Source organism: Ctenopharyngodon idella, chromosome 10 (genome assembly GCF_019924925.1).
Source record: "Ctenopharyngodon idella isolate HZGC_01 chromosome 10, HZGC01, whole genome shotgun sequence".
Classification (NCBI taxonomy): Eukaryota; Metazoa; Chordata; class Actinopteri; order Cypriniformes; family Xenocyprididae; genus Ctenopharyngodon; species Ctenopharyngodon idella.
The window spans coordinates 46,582,199-46,609,630 of record NC_067229.1 but is presented as its reverse complement, the minus strand read 5'-3'; the positions used below and the strand labels follow the sequence as shown (position 1 = coordinate 46,609,630).

At 35.9% G+C, this 27,432-nt stretch overlaps 1 protein-coding gene across 2 annotated transcripts; it reads right to left on the bottom strand.

The window, feature by feature from the left end:
* Positions 1-1,478: 1,478 nt before the first annotated feature.
* LOC127520975 (M-phase phosphoprotein 9) lies at positions 1,479-27,186 on the bottom strand. Of its 2 annotated transcripts, none has more exons than XM_051909755.1 (24): positions 27,025-27,186; positions 25,280-25,554; positions 25,023-25,170; positions 22,108-22,197; positions 19,415-19,878; positions 17,242-17,389; positions 16,734-16,806; positions 16,453-16,538; positions 14,944-15,054; positions 14,444-14,859; positions 13,690-13,839; positions 13,088-13,175; positions 11,134-11,349; positions 11,003-11,050; positions 10,848-10,912; positions 9,952-10,053; positions 8,072-8,194; positions 7,801-7,961; positions 6,475-6,645; positions 6,249-6,369; positions 6,053-6,150; positions 5,256-5,473; positions 4,235-4,303; positions 1,479-2,373 (listed from the first exon to the last, which is right to left on the bottom strand). In XM_051909755.1, the coding sequence occupies exons 2-24, from the start codon at positions 25,516-25,518 to the stop codon at positions 2,272-2,274; spliced, it is 3,507 nt and encodes a 1,168-aa protein (XP_051765715.1). In that variant the 5' UTR covers positions 25,519-25,554; positions 27,025-27,186; the 3' UTR covers positions 1,479-2,271. The 2 variants fall into 2 exon arrangements, with proteins under 2 accessions (XP_051765715.1, XP_051765716.1); XM_051909756.1 differs by lacking the exon at positions 27,025-27,186 and adding an exon at positions 26,788-27,018.
* Between the last annotated feature and the right edge of the window lie 246 nt (positions 27,187-27,432).

Genomic DNA, 27,432 nt, shown 5'->3' with positions numbered 1-27,432 from the left:
TTTATATCTCACAATTCTGACTTTTTTCCTCGCAATTGCGAGTTTATATCTCACAATTATGATGTCTTTTCTCAGAACTGACAGATATAAACTCGCAATTGTAAGAAAAAAGTTGTTTCTGTAATGCAATTTTAAAAAATGTAAAAGATAATTGCGACTTTCATATAAACTCGCAATTCCTCAATTTTCCTCAATTTTGGGTTTTCAGAATTGCAAGATAAACTTGCAATTGCGAGTTGTAAATTAAGAATTGTGAAATATAAACTCACAATTCTGACTTTTTTCTTGCAATTGCATGTTTATATCTCACAATTCTGACTTTTTTCTTGCAATTGCATGTTTATATCTCACAATTCTGACTTTTTTCTCGCAATTGCGAGTTTATATCTCACAATTATGATGTCTTTTCTCAGAACTGACAGATATAAACTCGCAATTGTAAGAAAAAAGTTGTTTCTGTAATGCAATTTTAAAAAATGTAAAAGATAATTGCGACTTTCATATAAACTCGCAATTCCAAGAAAAAAAGTCAGAATTGCAACTTTTTGTCTCACAATTCTGACTTTATTTCTCAGAATTGATAGTTTATATCTCGCAATTCTAACTTAATAACACGCAATTCTAAGGGAAAAAGTCACAATTACCTTTTTTTATATTTAGTGGCGGAAACAAGCTTCCATAAATGGTTACTACAGCTTTTAATCTCCCAAAAAATACAAATGTGTACTAAAGCCATAGGAAAGTAAAATTAAGAGTAGTTCACCCATAAATTTAGGGTATGTTTACATGACAACGATGTACTAAAAATGGAAAAGTTTTTATTTTGCGTTTTTTCGCGTACAGACGACAACGTTGTCAAAACGATCCCGTTCACACTGATCTACGAAAACGACTAAAAATGCTGCATTCTGCTGCCAGGCCAGTAGATGGCGATGTCACTTTGTAAAGAAACACTCCGCGCCTTAGACTGAACATGTAATACGCATGCGCATGATGTCACCATTTTCACAAATCTGTTTTCTTTAGTTTGCACGGACACCATAACGGTATCGGTTTCAAAAATGTGCACGTCCCAAAACAGCGTCATGTAAATGAACGGCCAAAACGCATAAAAAGTTTGAAAATAGTGTCATGTAAACGGCCCCTAAAAGTCATTATTTTTTAACTATACCTTCAAGTTGATATTCACTGGAAATCTTGCCTTTCACCCAAGTTCAAAATCATTTATGCTTTTCCACGTACAAATCTGGCAGGTTTGCAAAACAAGCACTTCTTTGTTTACATATATCCAGAAGCAAATTTTCCTTTTTTGGCTGAAATATGCCTTTAACAGTTGTGATGAATATAAACACATTTCAAAAGCTCACTTAATGAATCATCTGAGCAAACAGCCAAGAGTCTAACATAATCCAGATGTCATCAAATCATAATGACTCGAGCAATTAAGTGAACGCTAAATTACACTGCCAAACACATGATTCCGTATGCAGTTTTAATTGTGGAACATTTTTGTGCAACAGTTCAATAGATTCCGTGAGCTACAGGAAAAAAAGAAATTAACTGTCAACAGCTAACGATGGAAAAGCAGTGAAGAGCATATTTCAAATTTCATGCATCAAAGTAAGCAGCACATCCTGTGTTGCATTGGAAAATGTCAGAGGTCTACCTTTGATAATCATGTGTAAACAGTCAGTGCTGGTTTGGGTTTGTGTTCTTTGCATGAGATGACTTCAACAAGGCAATTCAGCTCTACTTCAATTCATCCTATTATGTGCTATCATTCTCTGCTCTTATATGGCACAGGCAATGTTGTCATGTAAATTAATGAACATGCCACGAACAGTGAAAAAAAATGATATACCTTTTCAAGTGTCATTTAAATCAAGAGTCATAAGACACACAAGTGGAATGGAAACATATGCAAATGAGCTGCCCTGCAGGACTGTATTTTTGCCATTCATTTATCAGCAGCAAATGATTAAAATAAAAAATATCTACATCATTCACCTGAACGAGTCAAGCATACAACTTTCCTTATTTCTGTGACATTAAAAAAGTAAATGTTTTTACAAATCTAGGCATTATTAAAATATACTTTATAGTATGTTCACCATGTAATAAAAACATACAAAATAGATCCTACAGTAATAAAAGTAGAAATATTTACTGAACATGTACATATCAGAGTCTGTACAGTGGAACCATTGTTTCCATTGTAATAATAATTCATATGGTCCGGGATAATTCATGACAGTTCACTGCAGCCGTTGTTTATATGTTGGCAGAAGACCGCAGGATGTTGAATCGTTTCAAAGTCATGCGGATGAATCCGAGGTCGCGGTTCACCTTTTCTAGGCGATTCTCCAGGGACACCTGGGAGACGAACATCGTAAAGTTTATAATGCTACACATTTGTGTTATGCATAATCATCTTTTAAATAAAAACGAAAGAAATAATAAAATGAGAGCCTTTCATTTGTAAAGTGTTTAATTCACTGGATTTTTAAACAATAGGCATTATCATGGTTATATAACATATAAAACACTTTTGGGTTGAATTTGCAGCAAAAATAATTATATTGTGATCAATGTTGGGTATGTTACTCTAAAAAATAATGAGTTAGTAGCTAGTAGCTAACTAATTACATCTTCAAGAGTGTTATTAGATTACTGTACTAATTACTCTCTCTAAAAAGTACTGCATTGTTTATTACTTTCTAAATCCCACATCAACCTCCACCAGCTGAACAAACAAGGATAGACATGAAACTGCTCTTTTAATTCTTTCAAATATATAATATAAAATTGCATAAATTATGGCCAAAGCATTTAAAGGGACGTTACATACATTTTAACATTAGATGTTAAATCCACTATTGTTTTATATAGAATTGTTGCAATTACATCAGAAGTAGCTGCAATTAAATTACAAAAACTTTTTTTAGAGTTATCCCTTTACTTTTCCCTTGAAAAAGTAAAGTAATTAAATTACAGCAATGAATTACTTATCTCATATCATATTAATATTTTGGTGTATATATTAGTGCTGTCAATCGATTAAAAAGAAAAATAACCAATTAATCACACTTTTTTTTTCTGTAATGTAAAACATTAGATTTGACATTAAACATTGGAGGAGTTTTTAATATTCAGTTACTCTCCAAATTAACGTAGAAACATCTTAAAGATGGTATATTTTAAATATTTGTTTAATGGCATCTTTTTATGAATGAAGGCCAGTATAACTGATCACTGGTACTAATGTCTCTATGAAATAGATTTTTTTTAAACATTAATTATTAGACATTCAACATTACAGTATAACTAAAAGCTATCAATTTCAACATCTATTAGCCATTAAAAAAAATAAAAACTTCACATAAACTCACTACAATGAATGTCATTTATCTGTGGCCTTCCTACCTGACTAACATAAATATACAGAAACTGAATAAAGTTATCAAACACTTTACACTCTTCACTGCATAAATTATAAACTAAATATATATTAATCCTTATTAAAGCTACAATTTTCTCTGTTACCTTTGTTCTCTGATTAACATTAATGACAGACATCATCACAGCAACTGGTTTATTAGGCTACTGTCACTTTAAGAGCTGCTGCTGCTGAACATGACGCGCATCTCATTTTCTCACAACTTTATTTAAGTTTATTTAAGACATTATTTAACTCATTTAAGACTGCTCTTATGAGGATACTCGACAAAACGGGCATTTTGGCATAATTCTGTGTGTTACTGTTTGTTAAAGCACGAAAGAAAACTTGATACTGGCGCACCTCTTTCTGAGTCGTGTATGGAAGGCAAAAGGTTAAAAAACACGTTTTAACGTTAACAACATGTAAAATATGCGTATTTAACACGTATTTCACATGTTGTTTACACATTAGCGTGATTTTTGAAATACGTGTATTGTACGTGTTGTCAATATTTTAAAATGCATGCGTTTTTGGACCCTTTGGCCTTCCATATGTGCGAAATTCATAGACAGCGTGTTTTAGTTTGTCTTGTAGCTAGCGCTTGAATGATTTAAAAGCATTTGCGTGAATAAGAGCGTAATCATATAATGTAACGCTAGCCAAATTATGATGGAAAAAACAGATGCTGCTTTAATTGCGTTAAATATTTTTAACACGTTAAACGCATGCGTTAACACGCTAATTTTGACAGCATTACTATATATGCATCTGAATGGAAAGCGATTGTGTTCTCACCTCATCTAACCTGCTCTGCAACGTGACGCGGCCCCCGGCTCCTGGAATACGGCTCAGTGCTGCCTCAATCTGTGGAAAATAAATAAATATTCAAGGAAACTGTCACAGCACTCAGCAAATTGCTGCATGGAAACAGCTGAGCTTAAACAACAGGGTTTTGAATTAGCACTCCTCAGCATGATTAGGAAAAGGGAAGCCTGGGCTAAAAATAGACATGATTAACAAGCAGCACTATAAAGGCAGGTTATGTAATGTGTAGTGCTGAGGACACAGCAGAAACATGCGCTGACATCGATCTACAGTCGCTCTCAAACCAGCACGGCTCGTGAGGGAGTCACATGCTGTCCAAACACTCATGTGATGTTAAGACATACAATCCATGAGCTTTGAGAGTTCAAAGTTTCATGATAATGACTTCAGCATGTATATGACCAGAAGGAAAGTATTGAATAAACACAAATGAGCTGAAAATAAATCATCGGTTGTGTCATATTGGCCGAAGCTGAACATGTGAGCAGCATGACGCATGCATGTGATGCTGACACAGGATTAGGCCAATAATGAGCCGGCATTTGGACGTAAACAAGGTACCCTGCACTGAGTTCACTATGTATGACAACGGTTCAAATTGTTGAATAAAGTTGTTATTTTTGTTTTGTTTTTACGCACAAAAAGTATTCTCGTCGCTTCATAACATTAAGGTTGAACCACTGTAGTCACGTTGACTATTATTTTTAACTACCTTTCTCGACGTCAAAAGGTGCAATGACATTGCTGCCTATGTGTGGATCAGATACCCTCAGATTTTATCAAAAATATCTTAATTTGTGTTCTGAAGATGAACAAAGGTCTTACGGGTGTGGAACGGGTGAGGGTGAGTAATTAATGGCAGAAATTTCATTTTTGGGTGAACTAACCCTTTAAATAGCTTAAAATAATTTACCACAGAGTGCCCCGAATAACCAATCAGAATAAAGTATTCTAGAGAAACGTGCAATAACAGGAAATATCCCACAATCACCTGCTGCTTTTCCTGTGTGAGCTCATCAAAGAGGCGCTCTGCGTCAGCCAGCGACTGAATGCGAGGCTGACAGGAGAGGGACGTCTCTTCAGCGGCGTCTTGTGTCTGCAGCGAGCTGACAGCAGCTTCCTGTTCCTCCCAGCTGGGTCCAACCGCATGCTCCTCAGATTCACTGCTTTCTGCAGGATCAGACGAGCCCACACTGGACTGAGGGTTCACTGAGGAGGAAATTCACACAAGGTTTATGTTTCCTGAAGGAAATACCAGTGCTTACAGGGTAGGACATGAGTAGTGTTAATGTTTTAGGTAAAATAGTGGTTTGAAAATCCATTATATATACACTCCAAAAATATTTAGAGGTCTTTTAATGGTCTAAACCATTTAAATCACAAATCACAGGTCAGGAAATTAGCAAGAATTGCACAAATACTGTACATAAAGTAACCAAGCATGGAATAGCTTTCTCCAACTTGCAGAAATCTTTTTACAGGAAGAAGAATCAGTGTTGTTCCACTTAATGGTAATGGTTAAAAATAGAAATATTTCGTTACTTTTTTTTTTTTTTTTTAAACAATTTACAATTGTTTTATTAATTTAATGCATAAAATTATTAATTAATCTCTTAATAAAGAGAAAAAATGTATACTATTTTAAAACTATTTTAATTCATTGTAGAAAAGTATATAAAATGTTAAAAAAATATATATGAACAAGCACTGTAAATAGTGATCAGTATCGCTGTTTCTTCTAGGATTGTCAACATTTGATGCTGAAAAAAGCTGAAAAAGTAACAATACCTTCCAGTCTCTCAGAAGGCTTAAACTGTAACCTCTTCCTTGGACTTGGATGGGATGGTACTGAGGAGCTGATGCCATTTCGATCAAAAACATCAAACCTAAAAAACAATCCATTTATGAGACACATCAGACACATATATTGACAACTGATCAGTGCGGATGGCAAGTGGATCAGACAGCAGGACAGAAATGTTACCTGCTCTGCAGGTGTTCTTGGGATGGAAGAGGGTGACCCAACGCTGTGGAGAAGTTTTCAGTCGGGCAGCGCTTAGGACTGGACTTGGCTGAGAGAGGCATGAGTAACGTGTCCCTCTTTGCTAACATAAAAAAAGAAATCAGTGAAGTTGGAGTTTTATCAGTTACTTTGAAAATGGCATAATCATACATCCAACACTCAAATACTAAAGATTTGGTTCACTCACTGGGTGTGGTGATAGGAATGGGTCTCTGTGCTCTGGGGGGCAGAGATGATGACCTGTGGCCCTCTGGAGAGAGACTCCTCTGGGCCCTCAGCACAGCTCCGCTCCGCTCCTCCACCGCGTCCCTCACAGAACTCTCCACAAAAGCCACCGTAGGCCTCCTTATAGTCAACCCTAAAACACATCACAAAATAAAAATGACAAGTGTTAGGAATTTTAAAAAGTACCTAAATAACTGTTAGGATTAGGGTTAGTAGCTCAGCAGTTTGATACAAGTCTCTTATGTTCACCAAAGCTGCATTTATTCGATCAAAAATACAGTAAAAACAGTAATATTGTGAAATATTATTACAATTTCATATAACTGTTTTCTATTTTAATATATTGTAAAATGCAGTTTATTCCTGTGAATTTTCAGCATCATTACTCCAGTCTTCAGTGTCACATGATCCTTCAGAAATCATTCTAATATGCTGATTTGCTGCTCAGGAAACATTTCTGATTATCAATGAATGTTGTGCTGCTTCATATTTTTGTGGAAACCAGGATACATTTTTTTTCTCTGATTATTGATGATGAATAGAAAGTTCAAAAGAACAACATTTTGTGAAACAGAAATCTTTTGTAACATTATAAATGTTTTTACTGTCACTTTTGATCAATTTAATGAGTCCTTGCTGAATAAAAGTTAATTTCTTTAAAAGAAATCCCCAAACATTTGAATGGTAGAGTAAATATTATAGTTAATAAATATATATATAAAAATAGACAAATAATTATTTTGTTAAATACACATTTTTGTAACTGTTTTCAATTTTATGATGAATAAATATAATTTTGTTTATTAATTTGTATGTTTAGTGTGAATTTGTGTGTTCAAATCACCCTAAATGAAACCAACATTGCTAATTTGTATTATTTGCATCATTTTATAGTTATATAATTAAAGTATATTGACACTTTAAGAAGAGTCAGTATGTAGTTATTGTTAATTATTTGAAGTGTAGCTAACTACCAGAAACGAGAAAACTTTGCAGAAATGCAGTTTTATTAAAGGTTATTAAGGGTTTTTTTTTTATTATTATTATTAAGGTTTTTGAGGAAAACCTGAAGCTGCACTGAAACTGCAGTTTGGACCCTTAACCCGTTGGTAATCAAAGTCCACTTTATGGAGAAAAATCCTGGAATGTTTTCCTCAAAAACCTTCATTTCTTTTCTACTGAAGAAAGACAGACATGAACATCTTGGATGATATGGGGGTGAGTAAATTATCAGGAAAATTTGAATTCTGAAGTGAACTAATCCTTTAAGGAGCATTTCAATACATACTGGAAGAACCGCAGCCATTCTTGGACAGAACACGTCCCTCAGTGGCTTTAGTGTCCTCCATCTGGATCAGGGCCTTCATCATGGGCGTCAGTGGAACATCCCTCTTCCTCGGTTCTTCACAGTGACCATGAGTCTGTTCTCTCTCCGGTGGAGACAGTCGCCTGATGACAGAGGACAATGCAAGTCAGAAAATACCATCTCAAAGTGAACGTGCCACAGCACAACATGGTAAAGAAATGAATATTGTGTAGAACTATAAATAACAAAATACCCTCTAGCTGTTCGGTCAGAAGATGTCTGTTCACCCCTGAGACCAGCGCCGTTCCTCATGCCGACATCAACATCTCGATGCCTTTTACTCGGTGAAAGCAGAAGATCAGGGTGGTGGAACAAACTGGAAAGATTCAATTTGTGAGTTTCAGTTTAAAGTGAAACCATTTCATGGATTCAAAATTTTGTATTGTTCCAAAAGAGGAAAAAGACAGAAAAGCTGTATGCTAGCATCTGTCCAAGCATAGGGCTGGGTGATAAAATTATAACGATAATAATATAATTTTATTTAATTTTCCCTGATAAAACGATAAGAATTGTTAAATGTCCGATAATGTTAATGCACCAAAAGCGGAACGAAACTCATTTAAATGGTGCGCCACACAGACCATTTATCCGCTTGGCTCAAAGTTCAAATGGCAGTGCGAGAGCGGATACGTTTCGATCGGTTTCGATCGGTCTCGGTCACGCGACCGAATGTCTCTGTGATATAAACTAGTTTAAAGCCAGATAAAGCAGTGCTGACAAACAGGATAAACACTGTGCACGACGAAACAGTCAGAAGATATTTTAATCTACAAATTGCCATCATTTACCATGATTTACTGTAGTAACACTAACTGCACCATGGTACTGTGGCAGAAATGTGGGATATTCATATCGAATTTTATTAATAAATCTAGGCACATGTTACATGTATTAAAGGAGTAATGGAATATAATTACAGTATTTTTGTGATTAAGCTATAGCATTTATGCATTTATACTTAATGTATTTAGGCTACTGTACAAATACCATAGAAACCACAGTTACATTTTACCATGGTATTGAGGTGCAATGTGTGTGGTTTTACCTGTGGCTATCATGATCTAAATGTATGCTACTATGTATGACCAATGGTTAATTTTAATAAACTCAAAAAGAATATTTAAATTTCACAATATAAAAATAAGGTTGTTATAATTTGTACAGATGGTACTGTTTTCGTTGATGAACATACATTTATATCTACATCCTAACTCAAGCTACTACTACTGTCAACTCAAGCTACTGTCAAATGTGTATTTATAAGAGAGAAAACATGTAATATTAATATTGCAGCCTGCACTGCAAACTGTGCTGAAGATACGTGTCATCATCAAAGTCAGGAAACACAAACCATGTTCTGACAATAAAGACTAGTTTAAAACCACAATTAACAGTCTGGTTACTATTACTTTCACTTAGGAGCAAAAATCTGCCTTTAAACTCAAAAGAATAAAGATTTGACATTTATTGTAATAATTATCGATATGGTTCTGGTATGAAAATTTTTATTGTGATCATTTTTTTAGGCCACATCGCCCAGCCCTATCCAAGCATCAATAACTGTACAAATGTGATAAAAAGTGTATCAATTTCATTGTTTCAAAAAAAACACTGTTTTAGAGTGCTTTCACACAGCACTTTTGGTGCGCACCCTGGTTTGACTGACGTCAGTGTCCAGTTCATATGGTTGATGCAAACGCTGTTTCTGGAATACAGTTCATGTGAACTCCGGTACAGTTCGCTGTACATATGAATGAAATTGAACAAAATCACAGAAGGGAACCCCTAAGTGAACCCCTGTTTGTGTGTGTCTCACTCACTTTCCTGACTGGAATGCCTTTAGCAGAAATGGACTCCCGTGATCATTTGCAGTACAATAGCGGCAGATAGACGCAAGACACAAGATTAAAAAAACAAAAAACGAGAATGCAGCTTGATGATGCAAGCGGACCCAAATAATATAATGTGAACAGAGACCAGTGGGGGAAGGGGATCTATCAGACTCTGGTTCGGACCAAGCAAGTGTGAAAGCACCCTTACAGCCCTGATGAAGATGTTTTGTGAGTTTCGTACCCCGCTCCAGATGGTTGTGAGTTACCATGAAGAGACTGACGCGTTTTGGCCAGATTCTCGTGCTGTAGCTGTCGGACTTGAGTTTCTAGCTTAGAGATGGCCCTTCAAAACCAGAGAAATTCATAAATGATTATTTTTAAAGACCATTAGGTAGTACACAAAAGGAAATTATATTATATATATAATTATATTACTACCCATGTTACATACAGTAGTGGCCAAAAGTGATGTCCAGCCTAGGACATCACTTCTCCCTTTATTCAATAATTATTATTTAAAAAATTTGCGTAATTGTGCTTGGAGTCAATTGTTTTATTTGTGATCACGCAATGAAACGTGACAAATTGTGCCAACATTATTTTTGGCCAGACTGTCATACAAAGAAATTATGAATGCATTTGATTTGCATAGAAAAGTAAAACCTGAAGCTGTAGTTTGCCTTTTTTTGCCAAATAATTCTGTCAGATAAATACTTTAACCAAGTTTAGCATTTTGCTCTTCCATCATATTTGAAATATTTAAAAAAAAAAATATATAAAATATTTTCTTAATATTTATGTAGGAACAAATATCCCCTCCGGACATCAGTTTTGGCCACTACTGTATATATTACATAATAGTAATAAAGCTAACAAACTGTACAACACAAAATAATTACATATTAAAGAACATATTTTTCATTTGCATTAATAATTATTATGATCAAATATATTACAAAATAAATATATGACTTTGCTTTAATATATGTTAAATATTACATTTAACAATCAAATTATTATAATATTTAAAAATTAAACAATGTAATGCAATTGTTAAATATAAATTTTAATTTTAATTATAAAATAGCAGTTGATGTGGTGATACCAAATAAAGATTTTTAAATGAAATCTGACTACCTTTTCAGTTCACATATTTGTTCATTGGCATCAAAGAGCTTATTTTCAGTTGAGACCAGCTTGTCCTGTTAGAAAAGAAACAAGTGAGAAGTTTGTGAACTTCTTTGTACTAATTTTGTCGATTTGTGTCAATGTCAGATAAAAACAGCTTTCACCTTCGCTCCTTCATGCTCCCTTCTCAATGAATCATATTCGTTGAGGAGCTGAAAAAAACAGAGACGCACATCATCACATTGATCTTTACGGTCTAACATAACAGCATAAAGGACAGTTTAAAAGAACTCACATCCTGTAGCATCTTGTGTTCTTTCTTCATGCGGGCCTCTTTCTCATCCACATCCTTACAGGCGTTCTGCATGGCTTCCTCCAGCTGACGCAGGCGGTTCTTCAGTTTGGTCATGGTGGCGTCTTTCTCGCGGCTGCTGTGTTTGGTCTCTTCTAACCGCTGCTGCAGGGTCTGGACTGTGGCGCTGGCTGCATCGTATTGCTCTGGCCATTCCGCCTGGACCACAAACACAAACTTTAGGATAGCACAGCGTTTCAACACACCGTCGTGTCTGACTTCCGCAGCAAGACTAACTATTATGATTTAAAATCATTTTATAGAGATGTACCAATCACGTACCAAGCTGAGATTAAAACATTTAAACAATTATAATTATAAAATCTATCTAAAGTCAGTATTAATAAAAATATATGAAAATCTCAGTGCAGAGCATAATAAGAAAAATATTTTTCGAATACATTTCCATTATTTCCATCACTTTAATTATTTTCCTAATTTCCATCACTTTTCCATGACGGTAATCAAAAATATTTTTGCTGTTAAAGGCACCATATCATGCACAGTTGTAGAATTTTAAATTTCTTACAATGTTAGTCAAGGTCTTGTTTAACAAACAAACAAATAAAAAAAAAATAAAAAACAGTCATACTTTAGTGTTTATGACCATGTTAAGTCTCCTCTATCACCCTTAGAATTAAACAGGCTGTTTTGCTATTACACCTTTAAGACTTGTATATGTAAATTAACTGTTATGATTAGCTAACCTATGGAAGTTCATTTCTGCCACAAAAAAAACACGCTTTGGTAAATCATAATTATGACTCATGACAAAGTTGAAATTGAGATAATTCATAATTATGACACAAAAAGTCAAAAGTGATAATTATGATATAAATACTTTAAATTATGAGATACTACGTCAAAATTGTGACATGAAAAAAAGTCATAATTATGACAGAAAAAAAATCTAAATTGGAATAAATTGACAATTGACAAAAAGTCAAAATCATGTTTAAAAAGTCAGTTATTAAATACTAAATAAATAAAATCATGATTATCACAAAAAGTTGAAATTGAGATAATTCATGATTATGACATAAAAAGTATATAAAACTTGTATAAAACATAAAAACTTGAAATTATGAGATACTACATCAAAATTGTGACATGAAAAAGTCATAATTATGACAAAAAAAAAAAATCAAAATTAGACTGACAATTGACAGACAAATCGTGTTTAAAAAGTCAATTATTAGATGCTAAATACAAAATAAATAAAATAAAACAATTGTGATTTCAAATTGAGATTAAAAAAAGAATTAAGGCAATTTGTTAAAAGCCATAATTGATATAAAAAGTAAAAATATTTTAGATGCTAAGCCATAATTATGACAAAAGTCAAAATTGAGATGAAAAAAACAATTATGTGAAATGAGATAAAAAGTCATAATTATGACATAAAAAGTCAAACTTATGAAATACTAAGTCATAATAATTATGACAAAAAGTCTAAAATTGAGATAAAAAGCCATAATTAATTCATTAAAAAAGTAAATTTCCATAATAACCTGTCCTGATTTTATTCACACTATTGTTCTTCAAGTTGCTAAATACTGAGATTGAGCCAGAGGTTGCTAGGATGATCTAGGTGCTTCCTAGGGTGTTTCTATGGTGATCTGGGTGGTTGCTAGCATCACTAGTAAGTTTAAATAGTGGATCTGAATGTTGACTTCCTCAAGCCAACATAGTAAATGTTCTGCATATATTGGGGACGAAGCTTTGAGTTGTTGAAATGTCAGCATATGTCATTCCATGTTACGACCCCTTTATAGTGACAGTATATCATTAATAACGTTTTGCTGACTACAAGCACAACTGCAATGTCAACATTCAAGTCTCTCAAACACAAGCCACTGATGTATTTCCTGTTTTAGATGGAGGCGGTGACTCATACCAGCTGTCTCTCCAAGAGGTGGTTTTTGATCTCCAGCTCTCGGATGCGTGTGCTCGCCTCTGTCAACGCTCGTTCCAGGTGCTGACATCTGCCAAACGATGATCAAAGACACAATCAGTCAGAGTTCATCGGACTCCGCCGATGACAGTGTTTATCGTGCGTTAAACACCAGACACCAGATGTCACCAGACTCACTGTGCTGATGTGAGTGCAGATACAAAACAGGCTGAAGAAAGAGCCAAATATATCAATATACCACATTAGACCTACTAGTTATTCATTATTTGCTTAATAAATTTCATTATGCAGTCTGAAACAATGAAGCAGACACTTAGTATAGAAATAATGGCTGATGATATTTATGTTTGGCTAGTAATAACCAATATGGAATTCGTCAATGTGTACTTTACATGTTTGAAGAGAAATGGGGCATCAATACATTATAATGTACTGTAAAAACAATACATTTGAAACCTACTGTTTGAATTAATATTAAGCAGCTGACAATAACAGATATTGATAACAAAATATGCTAATATTAGTGGATACCAATCTGGAATGTAGTATGTATTCCTACAAAATAGCAGCGTCTTGTGTCTCACCTCTCAAGCAGGATCTGGTTGCTTTTCTCCATGTCAAGAGGCAAATTCACCAGATCCAGCTTTTCCTTCAGGGCACTGATCTCTGCTTCATAGTACGCTCTGAGATCAGCTATGTGGCGGGCATGTTTCTCTCTCAGGTTCTGTCTCAACCTAGCAAGATTAGACCAACCAAGGAGTTAGTGTGGCATATCAGATGGTGGATACAACAAATAGCATTGGATAGGTTCAATAAAGCACTCAATAAAGATGATCCTTAAACATCTTAAAGGGATAGTTCACCCAAAAAATAAAAATATCGCGGTACTTCTGCCCACGTCACGCGTGACCTTTCCAACATGATTACGTAATGCGTCCAAGACAAGCATTTGTGGTTAAAAAGTATATAATTTTTTAGAAAATGGCAGATCGTTTCACTAGACAAGACCCTTATTCCTCGTCTGGGATCATGTAGAGCTCTTTGAAGCTGCACTGAAAGTGACATTTGGACCTTCAAGTCTACTATATAGAGAAAAATCCTGGAATGTTTTCCTCAAAAACCTTAATTTCTTTTCAAATGAAGAAAGACATAAACATCTTAGATGACATGGGGATGAGTAAATTATCAGGAAATTATAATTCTGAAGTGAACGAATCCTTTAATATACACGTGCAATTAGTCGACTCATCGCTTAAATGAATCTGTAGTCGAGGGCAGCCCTAATTCATAAGTTGTAAATGTCATGTTGACTTTAGGGGGATTTTAAAGGACTCTTACAGCGAGAGGACGACTGGGTCCTCCAGCGAGGTCTTCCGCTCCAGTTTCCCACTGCCTGTCCCTGGGCTGCTTCTGTTCAGCTTGTACATCTCTTGAGCAGACGGTCCTCTGGGCTGTACGGTGACCGTGGCAGTGTGGCTGCCCTCATCTTCACTGTTGGCCTGGTTTGCTCTCAGCGCAGACGGGGAGGGAGACGTCCGGTCTGGCGCCTGCTGTGCAGACAGACTGCTGGCGTTGGAGATGCAGTCGGTGTCACTGTGGCTGCGCAGGGCCATGGAGTCGGGACTGACGGGTGCGTCGCTGCTGCTAGGACAGGCCCGGACATGCGCAGATGGACTGCTGAAGTGGGACGGCGACGTGAAGCCTGACGTGCGATCCGAGTGCTTCACATGCACCGTAGAGTCCAGAGTCAACACCTGGGTGAGGGAGCAACAGGTGAGGGATGACACTAGACATTTTGCTCCTTAATTAATTCTTGTCTTAATTGGCTCTGCTCTCACCTGAGGAGACGAGGTGGACGAGTTGATTAAGGAGTCCCACTCGTGGCCTTTGGGATCTGCTCTTTTGCTCTGGTAGATCTCCCGCAGAGACAGACGGTTCTCATCTGGAGTCTGTGTGCAACAGAATAACAACTGCATTCAAAGAGACGTGGTGCAAAGCTCACTGTGTTCAGCAGTACAGACTTATCCTGTCTGTATCATATTTGATATGCAAATTTTAAAGGGATGGTTGATTATGATTTCACTTTTTTAACTTTAGTTAGTGTGTAATGTTGCTGTTTGAGCATAAACAACATCTGCAAAGTTACAACACTCAAAGTTCAATGCAAAGGGAGATATTTTCTTTTACAGAAATCACTTTTTAAGGATTACGACAAATGGCTGGTAGGGACTCATTTACATAAACCCTGCCCCTGAGAACACACAACAAAGGGGGTGAGACCATGTTGGGCTGCTTTAGAGAAGAGGAAGAGTTGTTGTAGTAGAGTGTTGTTGTCATGCCGTCATTTTACGCCGGACTGCTTCACAAACGAGGGTCAATTCAACGCTGGATTTGCACAAGAGATTAACATGACGGCACGTGCTAGTGGAGGAGTTGAATCAACTCCACAGCAATGGCAGAAATTTATCCACTAACCATTCAGAAACGTCCAGTTTCATTCTAAAAGTTGTAACTTCTTCCTGAGTCTCTCCATCAGTGTCAACTCTGGTTTGAACAATGTAAGGCTGGACACAGTTACTGACAATCCTCATTTTGGCTGCGTGAGATTCTCCAGCTTTGTTGTTGTTGAGCAACCGAAGTGTGAGCTGTTAAAGCTCCGCCCTCTTCTGGAAAGGGGGCCGGGAGCAGCAGCTCATTTGCATTTAAAGGGACGCACAAAAACGGTGTGTTTTTGCTCACACCCAAATAGGGGCAAATTTGACAAGCTATAATAAATGATCTATGGGGTATTTTGAGCTGAAACTTCACAGACACATTCTGTGGACACCAGAGACTTATATTACATCTTGTAAAAAGGGCATTATAGGTCCCCTTTAAGGCCTCTAAATTACCAACATTATCAAATCATTGCTTAAAAACATGCTGTAAATGATCTTCTACATGCCTTCTGTCATCTGATTGATAGTTTATACTTTTATAGTAACTAAAAGCCTTTTAGTATAATTGTAAAAACATCCACATTCAGATCGTGTGAAATCTTAATTTCTATAAAGTAAACATATGAATAACTTTTATATTGTTAGTAATATTTCAAGATGAACACTTACTGGATTGAAGCAACTTACGTTTACTTGATTATCCATACATAATTTAAAAAAAAATAAAAATCCTTTTAAAATGTGAGTATCAAATATGATCCATCAGGCTTTTGAGGAATGTTTAGTTGTTCATCTCACAATCATCATTGTTTTGCACTGCACAATATGTTTTGTCCCATAATAAAAAGATAAAATATACTTAAAAATGAATGAGTTTACTGACTTTAAATTCACTTAATAACAATTTACCTGCATTAGGACGAAGGAAGCATTTTCAAAGTTGTCAGGTAGAGGGCGGTATAACTCACTCTCATCCAGCTTCCAGTAAGACAGGCCTGTCAAATCAAACAGAACATGTTAACAGCAATTTCACATTCACAATAATCAGAAATGACTTCAGTCTCAACCACTAATTGAAAACCTCTTCAAATATAACATTACAATCCCACAAAATCACCCGATCACAATCACATCCCTCCTGTGTGCTGTTAGACAGACAGTGGAGCTTGATTCTTAGTGAAACGTGTTACCTGAGGCTTCAGACACCAGACTGTCACTTCTCCTTAGAGGCAATGGGTTCATGGAGGCTGCACTGCATCCACGCTGGGGGAAAAGCCAGAAAAAAGATGTTTATTATACTCAGAAAGAAATTTCTAAATGCACACAGAGGCCTCTATGAACATTAAAAGTAATAAGGAGAACATTGATGCTTCGTCTTATCTCTGAAACAGCAAATTATGCACAATTAATACAAAAAAAAAAAAAAAAATCAAAGATGCATAAAGATGCAAATTTTGGCCATTTAAAAATCTGAACTTTTCTGCCTTTAAATTTAGAAAGTGAAATCAGACATCAGAATAGTATAGAAAATATTATATACTGAAGTAAAGATGGAAGGACATTCAAAGAAGAGTTTACTGCTTAAATGAGTAAAAAATAAGCTTCCACAGATATCTCATGCATCCCTGCTGCTCATGGGTATTAAAAGAACAAAAAAAAAAAACATACAATCATTCAATAATAATAATATTTGCTTACATCAGGTAAATGATCTGTGTGCTCCTTAGGAGATCCTGCTCCTGCTGTGCTCTTGTCTCGCTCCTCCACATGTGACGTCCGGTTTTGTGCCGTTCGGTTCTTTCTCGGTCTGTGTTTTTGCCGTTGGGCCCAGGAGGTCAGAGGTTGACTACACAACATATAACAACACAATGCTATAAAAACAATCAAACAGAGTTCATTAAAACCAGTGTTATTTTACTATTATTTATATACTATTACAGTTTTTATTAACTTTTATGTTTATATTTACAATTTTCATTTTAGCTTAATTTTTTGTCATTTTTTATATGCTTTTTTTTTTTGTCATTTTTATGTTTTTTAATAAATATTTCTAAATAGTTTTCATTTATTTTTATTTCAGTTTTAGTTTAATTTCAGTTAGTAGTTGTTTTTTTTCAAACACAAAAGTTTTTCATCAATACTTCATCATAAGTTTTTTATATTTATATTTAATCTTATTTCAGTTAATAAAATTGTTTTTAATAGTTTAGTTTTAGTTAATGATAACAACACTGACTACAACAATAAAGACTATTTATTGTGTATTAAAACATTATAGTCAAATGTTTAAACACATTTGACTGGATTTATGTAAACATATATTTAAAATATAACTCAGAGAGAAGCATTCTGCAAATATATGCAATATATTACATATATGTTATATATTTTACTTAACCTGTTGTCTTCATTATACATTGTAAGTTTGAATAAATTAGTCAAGAAAACAAGTTATTATAACAGCCACTATTTAAATGTTTATACGCCAAAACAAATTGAAGTAAAAACATAATTTTATAATTAAAAAGATCATGTAAAAACTACCTTATGTCCAATGTAAATGTTTATATACAATGAGTGTTGATTATTAAATAAAGTTGATTAATGAACTGATTAATTAAACTTTATTTTTGGTTTCATGAAATCTTTAATTTTGGTTTTAATTTCAGTGCATAACTATTAAGATCTATAATATGCATTTGGAAAATAGATAGGAACATTACAGTCAAAAGTTTAAACGGGTAAATGACGTGAAGGTCATTTTTTTGTCCAAAGGCCTTAATAATAATAAAAAACAAAGATATGACATCCAAAGTATGTAAGGTAGTACAACTAGATCTCGTTTACTGAATCTAAAAGGTTTTCATTATATTTTGCTACATATAAAGGTATTTTAAAGATTTTAAAGTGTCAAAAGCTCATTCGGTTTAACTGTCCAAAGGCCAATACAGCCATTTCATTTGTGATTAAAATATCTTAAAATGTAATAAATGTATATATTTTTTATTCTTCCATGATTTTATTACATCATATTAACATAGTGCAAAAATGGTATTAAAATTATGTGTAGAAGTCGTTGCTTTATTATGAGAAAGAATGTCCAGAAAAGTGAATTTCATTGATGTCATTCGGAGTAACCAATATAAAGGGACCTTTTTAGATCAAGTCATGCGGTCAATATCATGCGACAGGATGTGACACCTGCAAAAAACTACATGGTTGTGAAGCAAAGTAACTAACTCTCTCTTAACTATTTGGAAAATTCACGTTTTCACTTGCTCATACACGTCCTGAAACATCAGGTAATTCGGTACAACCGCTATAAAACATGGAAAATGTTGTAATATTTTAAAAACTTGTAGTAAATATAAAATGTTTGATTGTCCTTTTGCTAGCTAGCTAGCAAGCTAACGAACAAGCTAGATAGATATCAGCCTGTTAGCATTGTTTGAAAATATTGTCATTCGGTATAACCAAAAGTGTCATTCGGTAAAACCGAAATTTTGGTTAAACCGAATTACTTTTTTGGTGACAAATTTCGTCCATCTTGTAAAAAATGACAAAAGCAGTGTTAATTGATTATAAAAACCACATAATCTCATTGTTAACACTTAATAAAACTTCAAAATTAATTATATCTCCTTTATGTTTTTTTAAACTTTTAAAAACCTTATTCGTCAATGACCCATTGACAATGAACGCATTTGACTGAATTTATGAATTTCTCATTGATCTTAAATACGTTTACATTTTCTAAAGGCACATACTAAAATCCTTTAAATTAGTTTTAGACAAATATAATTCCCATACTTTCATTTGTGTCATTTCACTTTTGATGACTCCAATCATACTTAACCAACTGCAACTTTACCTTTTTACTCTCTGTTTATCGGTTGGGGTAACGGGTGCGATCGTCACAGGCGTCTGGAGTTTGTCGCTGGCTGTGATGGTTCTGCTCAGCGGGTTCTGGCCCACTGGGCTTGTGTCAGGTATAGGGGACAGTGTAAGACTGCCATCCTGCTGGTTTGGGGACCACAGCGCCTCATCCCTCCCCTCTGTGGAACTGGGCCGCCCTGTTTCTAAGCCATGCTCCCAGGTGGAAAGAGTCCCATATCCGCTGCTCAGCACAGTAACCATCCCCTCCTCCGAGCTCTCCTGAGGGTGAACGGTGAGCTGGGGATGTGACAGAGGTCTTGCAGCCGACGACATGAAGGTGTTCTCAGCCGCCGGGTCCTCTAGAGGCTTGTGGATCTTACCGGGCTCCAGAGAGTGCGTCTGTGTGCTGATTTGGTGGTTCCGTAACTGCACTAACGCCTTAATTTCATCCTGTATGAGCTGGAAGAAAACATGCAAGAACGTCAAGACAGAACAAACATTTATTATTTTAGTTTGAAGACGAATCTTCTTTCAGATTAAGACCAGAAACACACTGTACAACTAAAGTACACAAACGAGCATGAAGTAAACATGATATTGCAAGCGCAGTTAACATGCTGTCATTGAAGTGTTAATCAACCTCAGTATTGAATTGATAGTTTACTTTAAAGGGGACCTATAATGCCCCTTTTTACAAAATGTAATATAAGTCTCTGGTGTCCCCAGAATGTGTCTGTGAAGTTTCAGCTCAAAATACTCCACATATCATTTATTATACAATGTTGAAAATGCCCATTTTGGAGTGGAAGGAAAAACATTTTGTTTTCGCGCATGTCTCTTTAAATAGGTATACAGTACCTACTGCTGTTAATATGAACCAAACAACAAAAGAAAAACAGAAAATCACTCACCGCTCTTGATTAAATAACTTTAGCAGTTTTAATAAGAATACATTTCTTAATTGAATGCTGCTGTTAAATGCTCTGGTGAGGAGATAAACATGGCGGACTGTGTACAGCTCACTGAGAGGAGGAGCTAAGCTAATAAGGCAGATTCCGCACAAGTTGTGGGCGGGGCTTACGTAAGAGTAGGGGGAAATCTGGAGAGACTGTTTATGATTTATGGGGATTATAGAAAGGAGTGGGTGGACTTTTACCATTACAGGCTGTTTGTTTACACACACATCTGTGTTCAAACACCTTATAAAAGTGAATTTTGCATAATAGGTCCCCTTTAAATGTATGTATATGAACTGGATGTGTTATACAGTTAGTTTAGCTAAATTTTAACTAAACAGCACAGAAAGAATCTCAGAGCATGTGTTTGTCAAACTAACCACAGAAGATGACGGGTTATGCTAATGCCTGCATCAGCGCCACTTGTTGCAATGCACATAGTTGTGTTGTGTAAAAAAAGCAAAGATTTCTGAACACAACAACGCATCACATCAAGCTGAGAGATTACGCAAAATATAAATCAAGAATCTTTAATTAAACCATAAAATCTGTTGTCAACATAAGAGAAGCTTTAAAGTCTCCCTGCAGTTTTCCGCCAAACTAAAAGCTTAATGGTTTATCAACTGAAAATGAAGAAATTAAGACTACTGTAATTTTACAGTTGCACTGTCAAATAATACCATTAATATTATTTTTCTTAAAGACCCCCTGTGGTGAAAATCAAGCTTTTAATGTTGTTTATATGTCTATGTGGTGTTTTTAATATGCTCTAATTCATGTCAACACCATTGCTGAGTTTTTTCCTCTTTAAAACTGCAGTGCACCAAAGACAGTCTCAAAAACACACTTTGAAATCGCTGGTGTTTTTGACGTCGCAAAGTACCTTGTAACCAATCACATCAACGTTTGATCGTCAACGAGTGGATCTCTGAACAGGGGCACGTTCAAGCTCAAACCGGTGCGCAACGTTTTGCTACGGTTTCCGGGTGGAACAACATGTTTCCTGGAAACGGTGTGCAACGGGTTTGAGATACATTTTCTCTTGTTTGGTGGGTGTGTCAAAAATGTCAGCCCAATCAGCAACAACATGTTCATAAACCACGCAGGATTAAAGCTCGCACAATGGGTCCAAGTAAAGTCGTTTACAAATGTGTTCTCTTTTATTCTGAATGGCAAGGGCAGTGACTGTAACATCGAGCGTATTTTGCAGTATTAAACACGTATTTATACCGTTTTCATCGGGCTCCGAAAATTCTTCAAAAAGAACACAAATAATGGCCTTCTCAGCTGCCATAGTTGCAACTCTTGCGTCATCAGAACAGGGTGTTCAACGCACCACCGTTTCCGCTTAAAAAACGTTTTGCAACGTTTTGTCGGGGCTGAACGCAGCCCTGGTGTGAGTAAATGGAGGCGGGGCTCATTTTGCATATTCACAGAACCACATATACTAAATGAGGCATAGGTGTAGAGTTACATTCAAGCTATTTTAAGGCATGAAGAATTTTTCTTCAAGAAAAAAATGTTTAAATGTCATTTTGGTGGTCAAAGATGAGTTTTAAGAAATACAATTATTGACTACAGGGGGACTTTAATTTTGGGGGGGTTTTTTGGAAACATTTTTTGGAAGCATCTTGTCAGCATCAGATACAAAGCACAACACTTGAATCCTCTGCAACATGAACACACACACAATAACTTGGTACAGTCCAATCAGTTCCTCTGAGAAACATACCTGTATTTGGCACTGGTACTGCTCCTGCTGTGCAAGGATTTGCTCTTGATATTGCTTTTCCACCAACTGAAAGAGATGAAGCCACCGGCCCTGTTTGAATAAGAAAACACACTGTGTTATGTTGTCTGCTTTTTAATAAGAGGATAAAAACAGATTCTGTGGATGCAAATTAAGGAAAAGATAAGACAGACAAAATGGTGTGTTTTAGTTAGATGAGCAAGTAGAGGTTTCAGTGGGAAAGTTCTACTGCCAATCTCACACAAAAAAAACAACAACAGAAATGTGACTGCCATGTGGACAATCTCAGCCATATAAACAGAAGTAGCGAAATATCTTTTCTGCTGTATTGTGACATACATCCGAGTGTAATAAATTATCCAAAAAGAATCGCTAGTCAGCTAGAAAAAAAAAATATATATATATAACTCTAGAGAAGAGCATTTTGATAAATATATGCCCTATTTTACATATTTATTATATTTTTACTTAATCTGTTGTCTTCATTATTTAATGTTTGAATAAATCTGTCATAAAAACAAGTTTTTATTACAGCCACCATTTAAATGTTTATATTTCAACAACAAATGAGTAGAAATATACATTTATAGTTAAAAAGATTATAAAGATTTAAAAAAAAAAAAAAATTATAAAAAGACTATAAAAACTGCCTTATGTGCAATGTAAATGTTTACATACAATGGGGGTTAATTATTAAATAAAGTTGATTAATTAACTGATTAATTTAATACATTTATTTTTGGTTTCAGTTTTCAGCTAAATGAAATCTTTAATTTCGGTTTCAGTTTTAATTTCTGTGCATAACTATTAAAGGGTTAGTTCACCCAAAAATGAAAATTCTGTCATTAATTACTCACCCTCATGTCGTTCCACACCCGTAAGATCTTCGTTCATCTTCGTAACACAAATTAAGATATTTTTGATGAAATCCAAGAGGTATATGACTCGTCCATAGACAGCAATATAATCAACGCTTTCATGGTCCAAAAAAGGTACTAAAAACATCATTAAAACAGTCGACGCGACTACAGTGGTTCAAACTTCATTTAATGAAGCGACGAGAATACTTTTTGTGCGCAAAAACAAAACAAAAATAACGACTTTATTTAACAATATCTTCTCTTCTGTGTCATTCTCATACGTTGTTTACGTCCAGCGCTTCCAGGTTCTACGTCAGAACGCCGACTCATTATTGGCCGGCTCCTGCGTCAACATCACACGCAGGTGTTGTGCTGATCACATGATCAGCTTTGGCCAATACTGAGCCGGCATTCAGACATAAACACGGAAGCCTTCAGTGTGCTTACTGGATAAGCGTAAGAATAATGACAGGGAAGAGAAGAGATTGTTGAATAAAGTCGTTATTTTCATTTTGTTTTTGCGCACAAAAAGTATTCTCGTCATCTCATAACATTAAGGTAGAATCACTATAGTCACGTCGACTGTTTTAACGATGTCTTTAGTACCTTTCTAGACCTTGAAAGTGTTGATTATATTGCTGTCTATGGACGAGTCATTTATAGGCCTGTCGCGATAGTCGATATATCAACTTATCGCACGATATATGGACGTGACCTCGATAATTTTTAGTGACGCGATATATTGCCCATTATGTTTACACAAAAATAAATGTCACCGACATTTTGCCGATCGTGCTGCCTCTGTCATCTCGTCTGCTCTCCGAGGCGAAAGCAGGGCTCAGGCAGCTCCTTTATACATCGACAGGCGGAAAAATGCACCATTCGAGTCGTTATAGTGTTTTCCTGACAACTACAGACAGTTTGGAAGAATAAGTGCAAATGCACTCAGTTTCCGCAATCCACTGGTGCAAATATAAACATGACAGCGCGAAATGGTGCACGCTCACAGCTAGTTTCACACAGGACACGGCAGTCGCGAGTGTCTAGTTTGTTTTCGTAGAAAACGCGTTTTTGCATTCCACTGCACCGTTTTTCCATGGAAATGTGTTTGACTGTTGCACTCGCATCTCGTGCATGACGTGGCACTAAAACGCAGCGCTCAAGTTAAAAGAAGTTTTTCAAACACGCCTCTAGAAAAACAGATAACTCAACAGGCCATATCTGACTTCTAAACCTGTTTTTGTTCAAATGGACATCTGACAATAGTGTGCACCCTTTACTTTACTGAGAAAATAAGGTCAGGGGAAAACCTGTAGATGGAAAATCTCCATATAAGTGCCTTTTGTGCATTTTCAAGTGTTTTTTTTTTCTACTTGTTATATTGCAGTTTTTGTTAGCAAAGGTTCATTTATTATTTATTCAACATTATTATTTTTTTGACACTTCAATTCCAGTATCTAAATATTCTTAAGAGTTAAGTTCATTGTCATTTGAAAGTGTGTAGGCCTACTTGCATTATTATGCTGTTATATTATAATTATATATTCAGTGGCATAAAATGGTCTTAAAATGACAATAATATCACATATCGCACAACAAAAAGTAGTTATCATGACAGGCCTAGTCATATACCTCTCGGATTTCATCAAAAAGATCTTAATTTGTGTTCTGAAGATTAACGAAGATCTTACGGGTTTGGAACGACATGAGGGTGAGTAATTAATGACAGAATTTTCATTTTGGGGTGAACTATCCCTTTAAAATCTATAATATGCATTTAGAAAATAGGGAGGGTGATTTAATTTCATGCCAACTTTAAAAGCCTTTAAGACACTTCTAAATGATATAATTTGGGTTGTCAGGGATCAGCTGCATTGTGGGATGTTCTCCACAGCTCTGAGCGTGGCTGCTGTTGTCGGCTCGACTCCTAAGGGAGACCCCAGTTGATGGCCCAGAAACCTGGGCCATGATGGCTGCTTCATAATGCCACATGAGGAAATGAATGGACAGTGTGACGTGTCTCGGGCATCTGCGCACCTCACAGTTCTTCCAAATCTCCGGGTCGGTCTCCCCACTGCTCTGGATCTCCTGGACCAGGGCTCGGAGGGTCTCTAAGGAGCTTGGGTTGATGAACGGCAAACTTCTCCCTGAGCTGAACTCCTCCTCAGTACGAAGACACAGATTCCTAAAGCATGTGACACGAGGAGAAAGACACCCAAGAGGGATTTAAAACAGCTTATCAACAACAGCATCTATGTAACAGTAGACAAAAGGCATCACATGAAAAAACAGACCTTATTTTGTTGGAAATGCTGCATGCTGGTGTGGTGGAGGGTCGGTTTGCCCCTTCTGTCGCCTGAAGGAAGCCCTCGGGGTGGGACGCAGAGTGCTCCTCTTCGGGGAGACCAGATACGGTGTCCTCAGAGGAGACGATGGACGCCTCGCTCTCTTTCCCGCCATTGGCACTGATTTGATCGTGGCTCAAAGCCACAGAGCTGGACACGTCCTCAGAGATGCTGTCATCTGTGGACATGCTTAAACAGCCGTGTACGGTGACCGTATGCGAGCGCTGCGTACAAAAAAATGGAGAATATTATATATTTCGTAAGAGTAAATACAATGCAACTAGGGCTGAAACCTGCAACCTTTCAATTACCAGCCCAGATCTTTAACTAATTAGCCACGCACCCAAGAAAATAAAGCCTATTTTCACTTTCAGAATGATTTACCTACACATTTTTTATCAGCTCATATTAACTAAGATGTGCAATTAAAACAATTTATCTGCCAGTTTAAAAATAGTGGCCCTTTACCAGACCTAAAATATGTATTTTATGCACACATAAGTTTTGTTGTTGAGAAAAAATGTTCTCGCCCATGTTTTTCCTTGTGAAAAAGAAGTACACTTTAGCATACTTTTAAAAAGAGTACTTATTACAGAAATAATACACTTTAAAAGGATAAGTGTGAACTGAATGTAATGTTTTGGACACTTAATTGCATGTTACTAGCAATAAATTGAAAATGTTTAAATTTAGATTTACTTTTTGACATACTTAAGCACATCTTTATATGTAATTTCATAATTACCTCTACTGACATTTACAAAAAAAAATCATTTCTATTGATTGAAATGTGTATGTCATGTATTTAAATATTTGTAATTACACATTTGTGATGGAAAAGCTGCAATTTAGTACTTAAAATTTACTTAAATGTTTAATTTGACATAATTAAAAACTGCACTTTGTAAAAGTGTATTAAGTGATGAAACAGTCATCAAAAGTTAAGCACACTTAAATGGCATTTTATTTTATTAATATGATAATATCTGTATGTATAGTTTTTTTTATATACTTTTAAGATTTGAAGTACAATACAAGTGCACATTTAATACAATTAAGCATTAATGAAGGGATTTGTTTACTATTCATATCATGTCATAATACGATCTTAATATGCAAAATCCTTAAATACAAGCAGCAGATATAATCTACAGAGTTTAAGCTACATCACAGCGATTTATCACGAACATAGGAAATAACATTTAATTCATTATATTAATTTTAATAGGTTAAGGCATAATCAATAAGCCAGCTGTCAAGACTGTCAGGAAATCATGGCCACATCTGGTAAATACGTTGTTTATATGTAGTCTGACAACAACATGTCCTCACAACAAATGTCATTCATTGGTAATAACTTGGATGGAGCAAGTTATATGAAACCATAAAGCCAGAACCACACACACACATTATGTCATCAGATCAAGAAACAATAGAAAGCAAATCTGGCAACTTACAACCCCAGCTGATGCTGTTCTATCGCATATCTATTCTAGAAGATGTGAAGCAGCCTCACAGATGTGTACATGCCAGCAAAACAGACAGATAGCTCGCTATGGCGCTTCCTGTTCCCTCGCGCAGCCGCCACACACACAGCACGCGCATCACCTCTGCAGCTGCATCCCGCGAGACACCAAGCACAAGCGCTGACACAGTTACCAAGATAATAACTCCCAAGTAACGCGTAAACTTACTTGTTACTTGTTATCATCACTTGTTCTCCCATTTTGACATGTCATTATGCGCCGCGCGCGCTCTCTTTCTTCCTCTTCATCTGTCACTAACTGCTTCTCGCTCAACCTTCTAACGTTCTAACCACCCAACGACGACACACTGCGCCGCGAACCGCCATTGGTCGAATGAGTTCGAAAGGCGTTACTTGAATGGCAGGCACAAATATTTAACGTCACTTCAGGCTCTGTGATTGGCTCCTTTGCAGGATTCTGCGCATTTTTAAGAGCACAACAGTGGTTCTGATTGGTCTTTTGAGTAACCCCGCACTACATGGGTGCGTTTCAAGTGTCAGGAAATGCTGAGGTTCTATTTCCGTCAGTAATCAAAACAAATAAATTAAGAGTTATATTTTGCTTAAAGAAAATGAA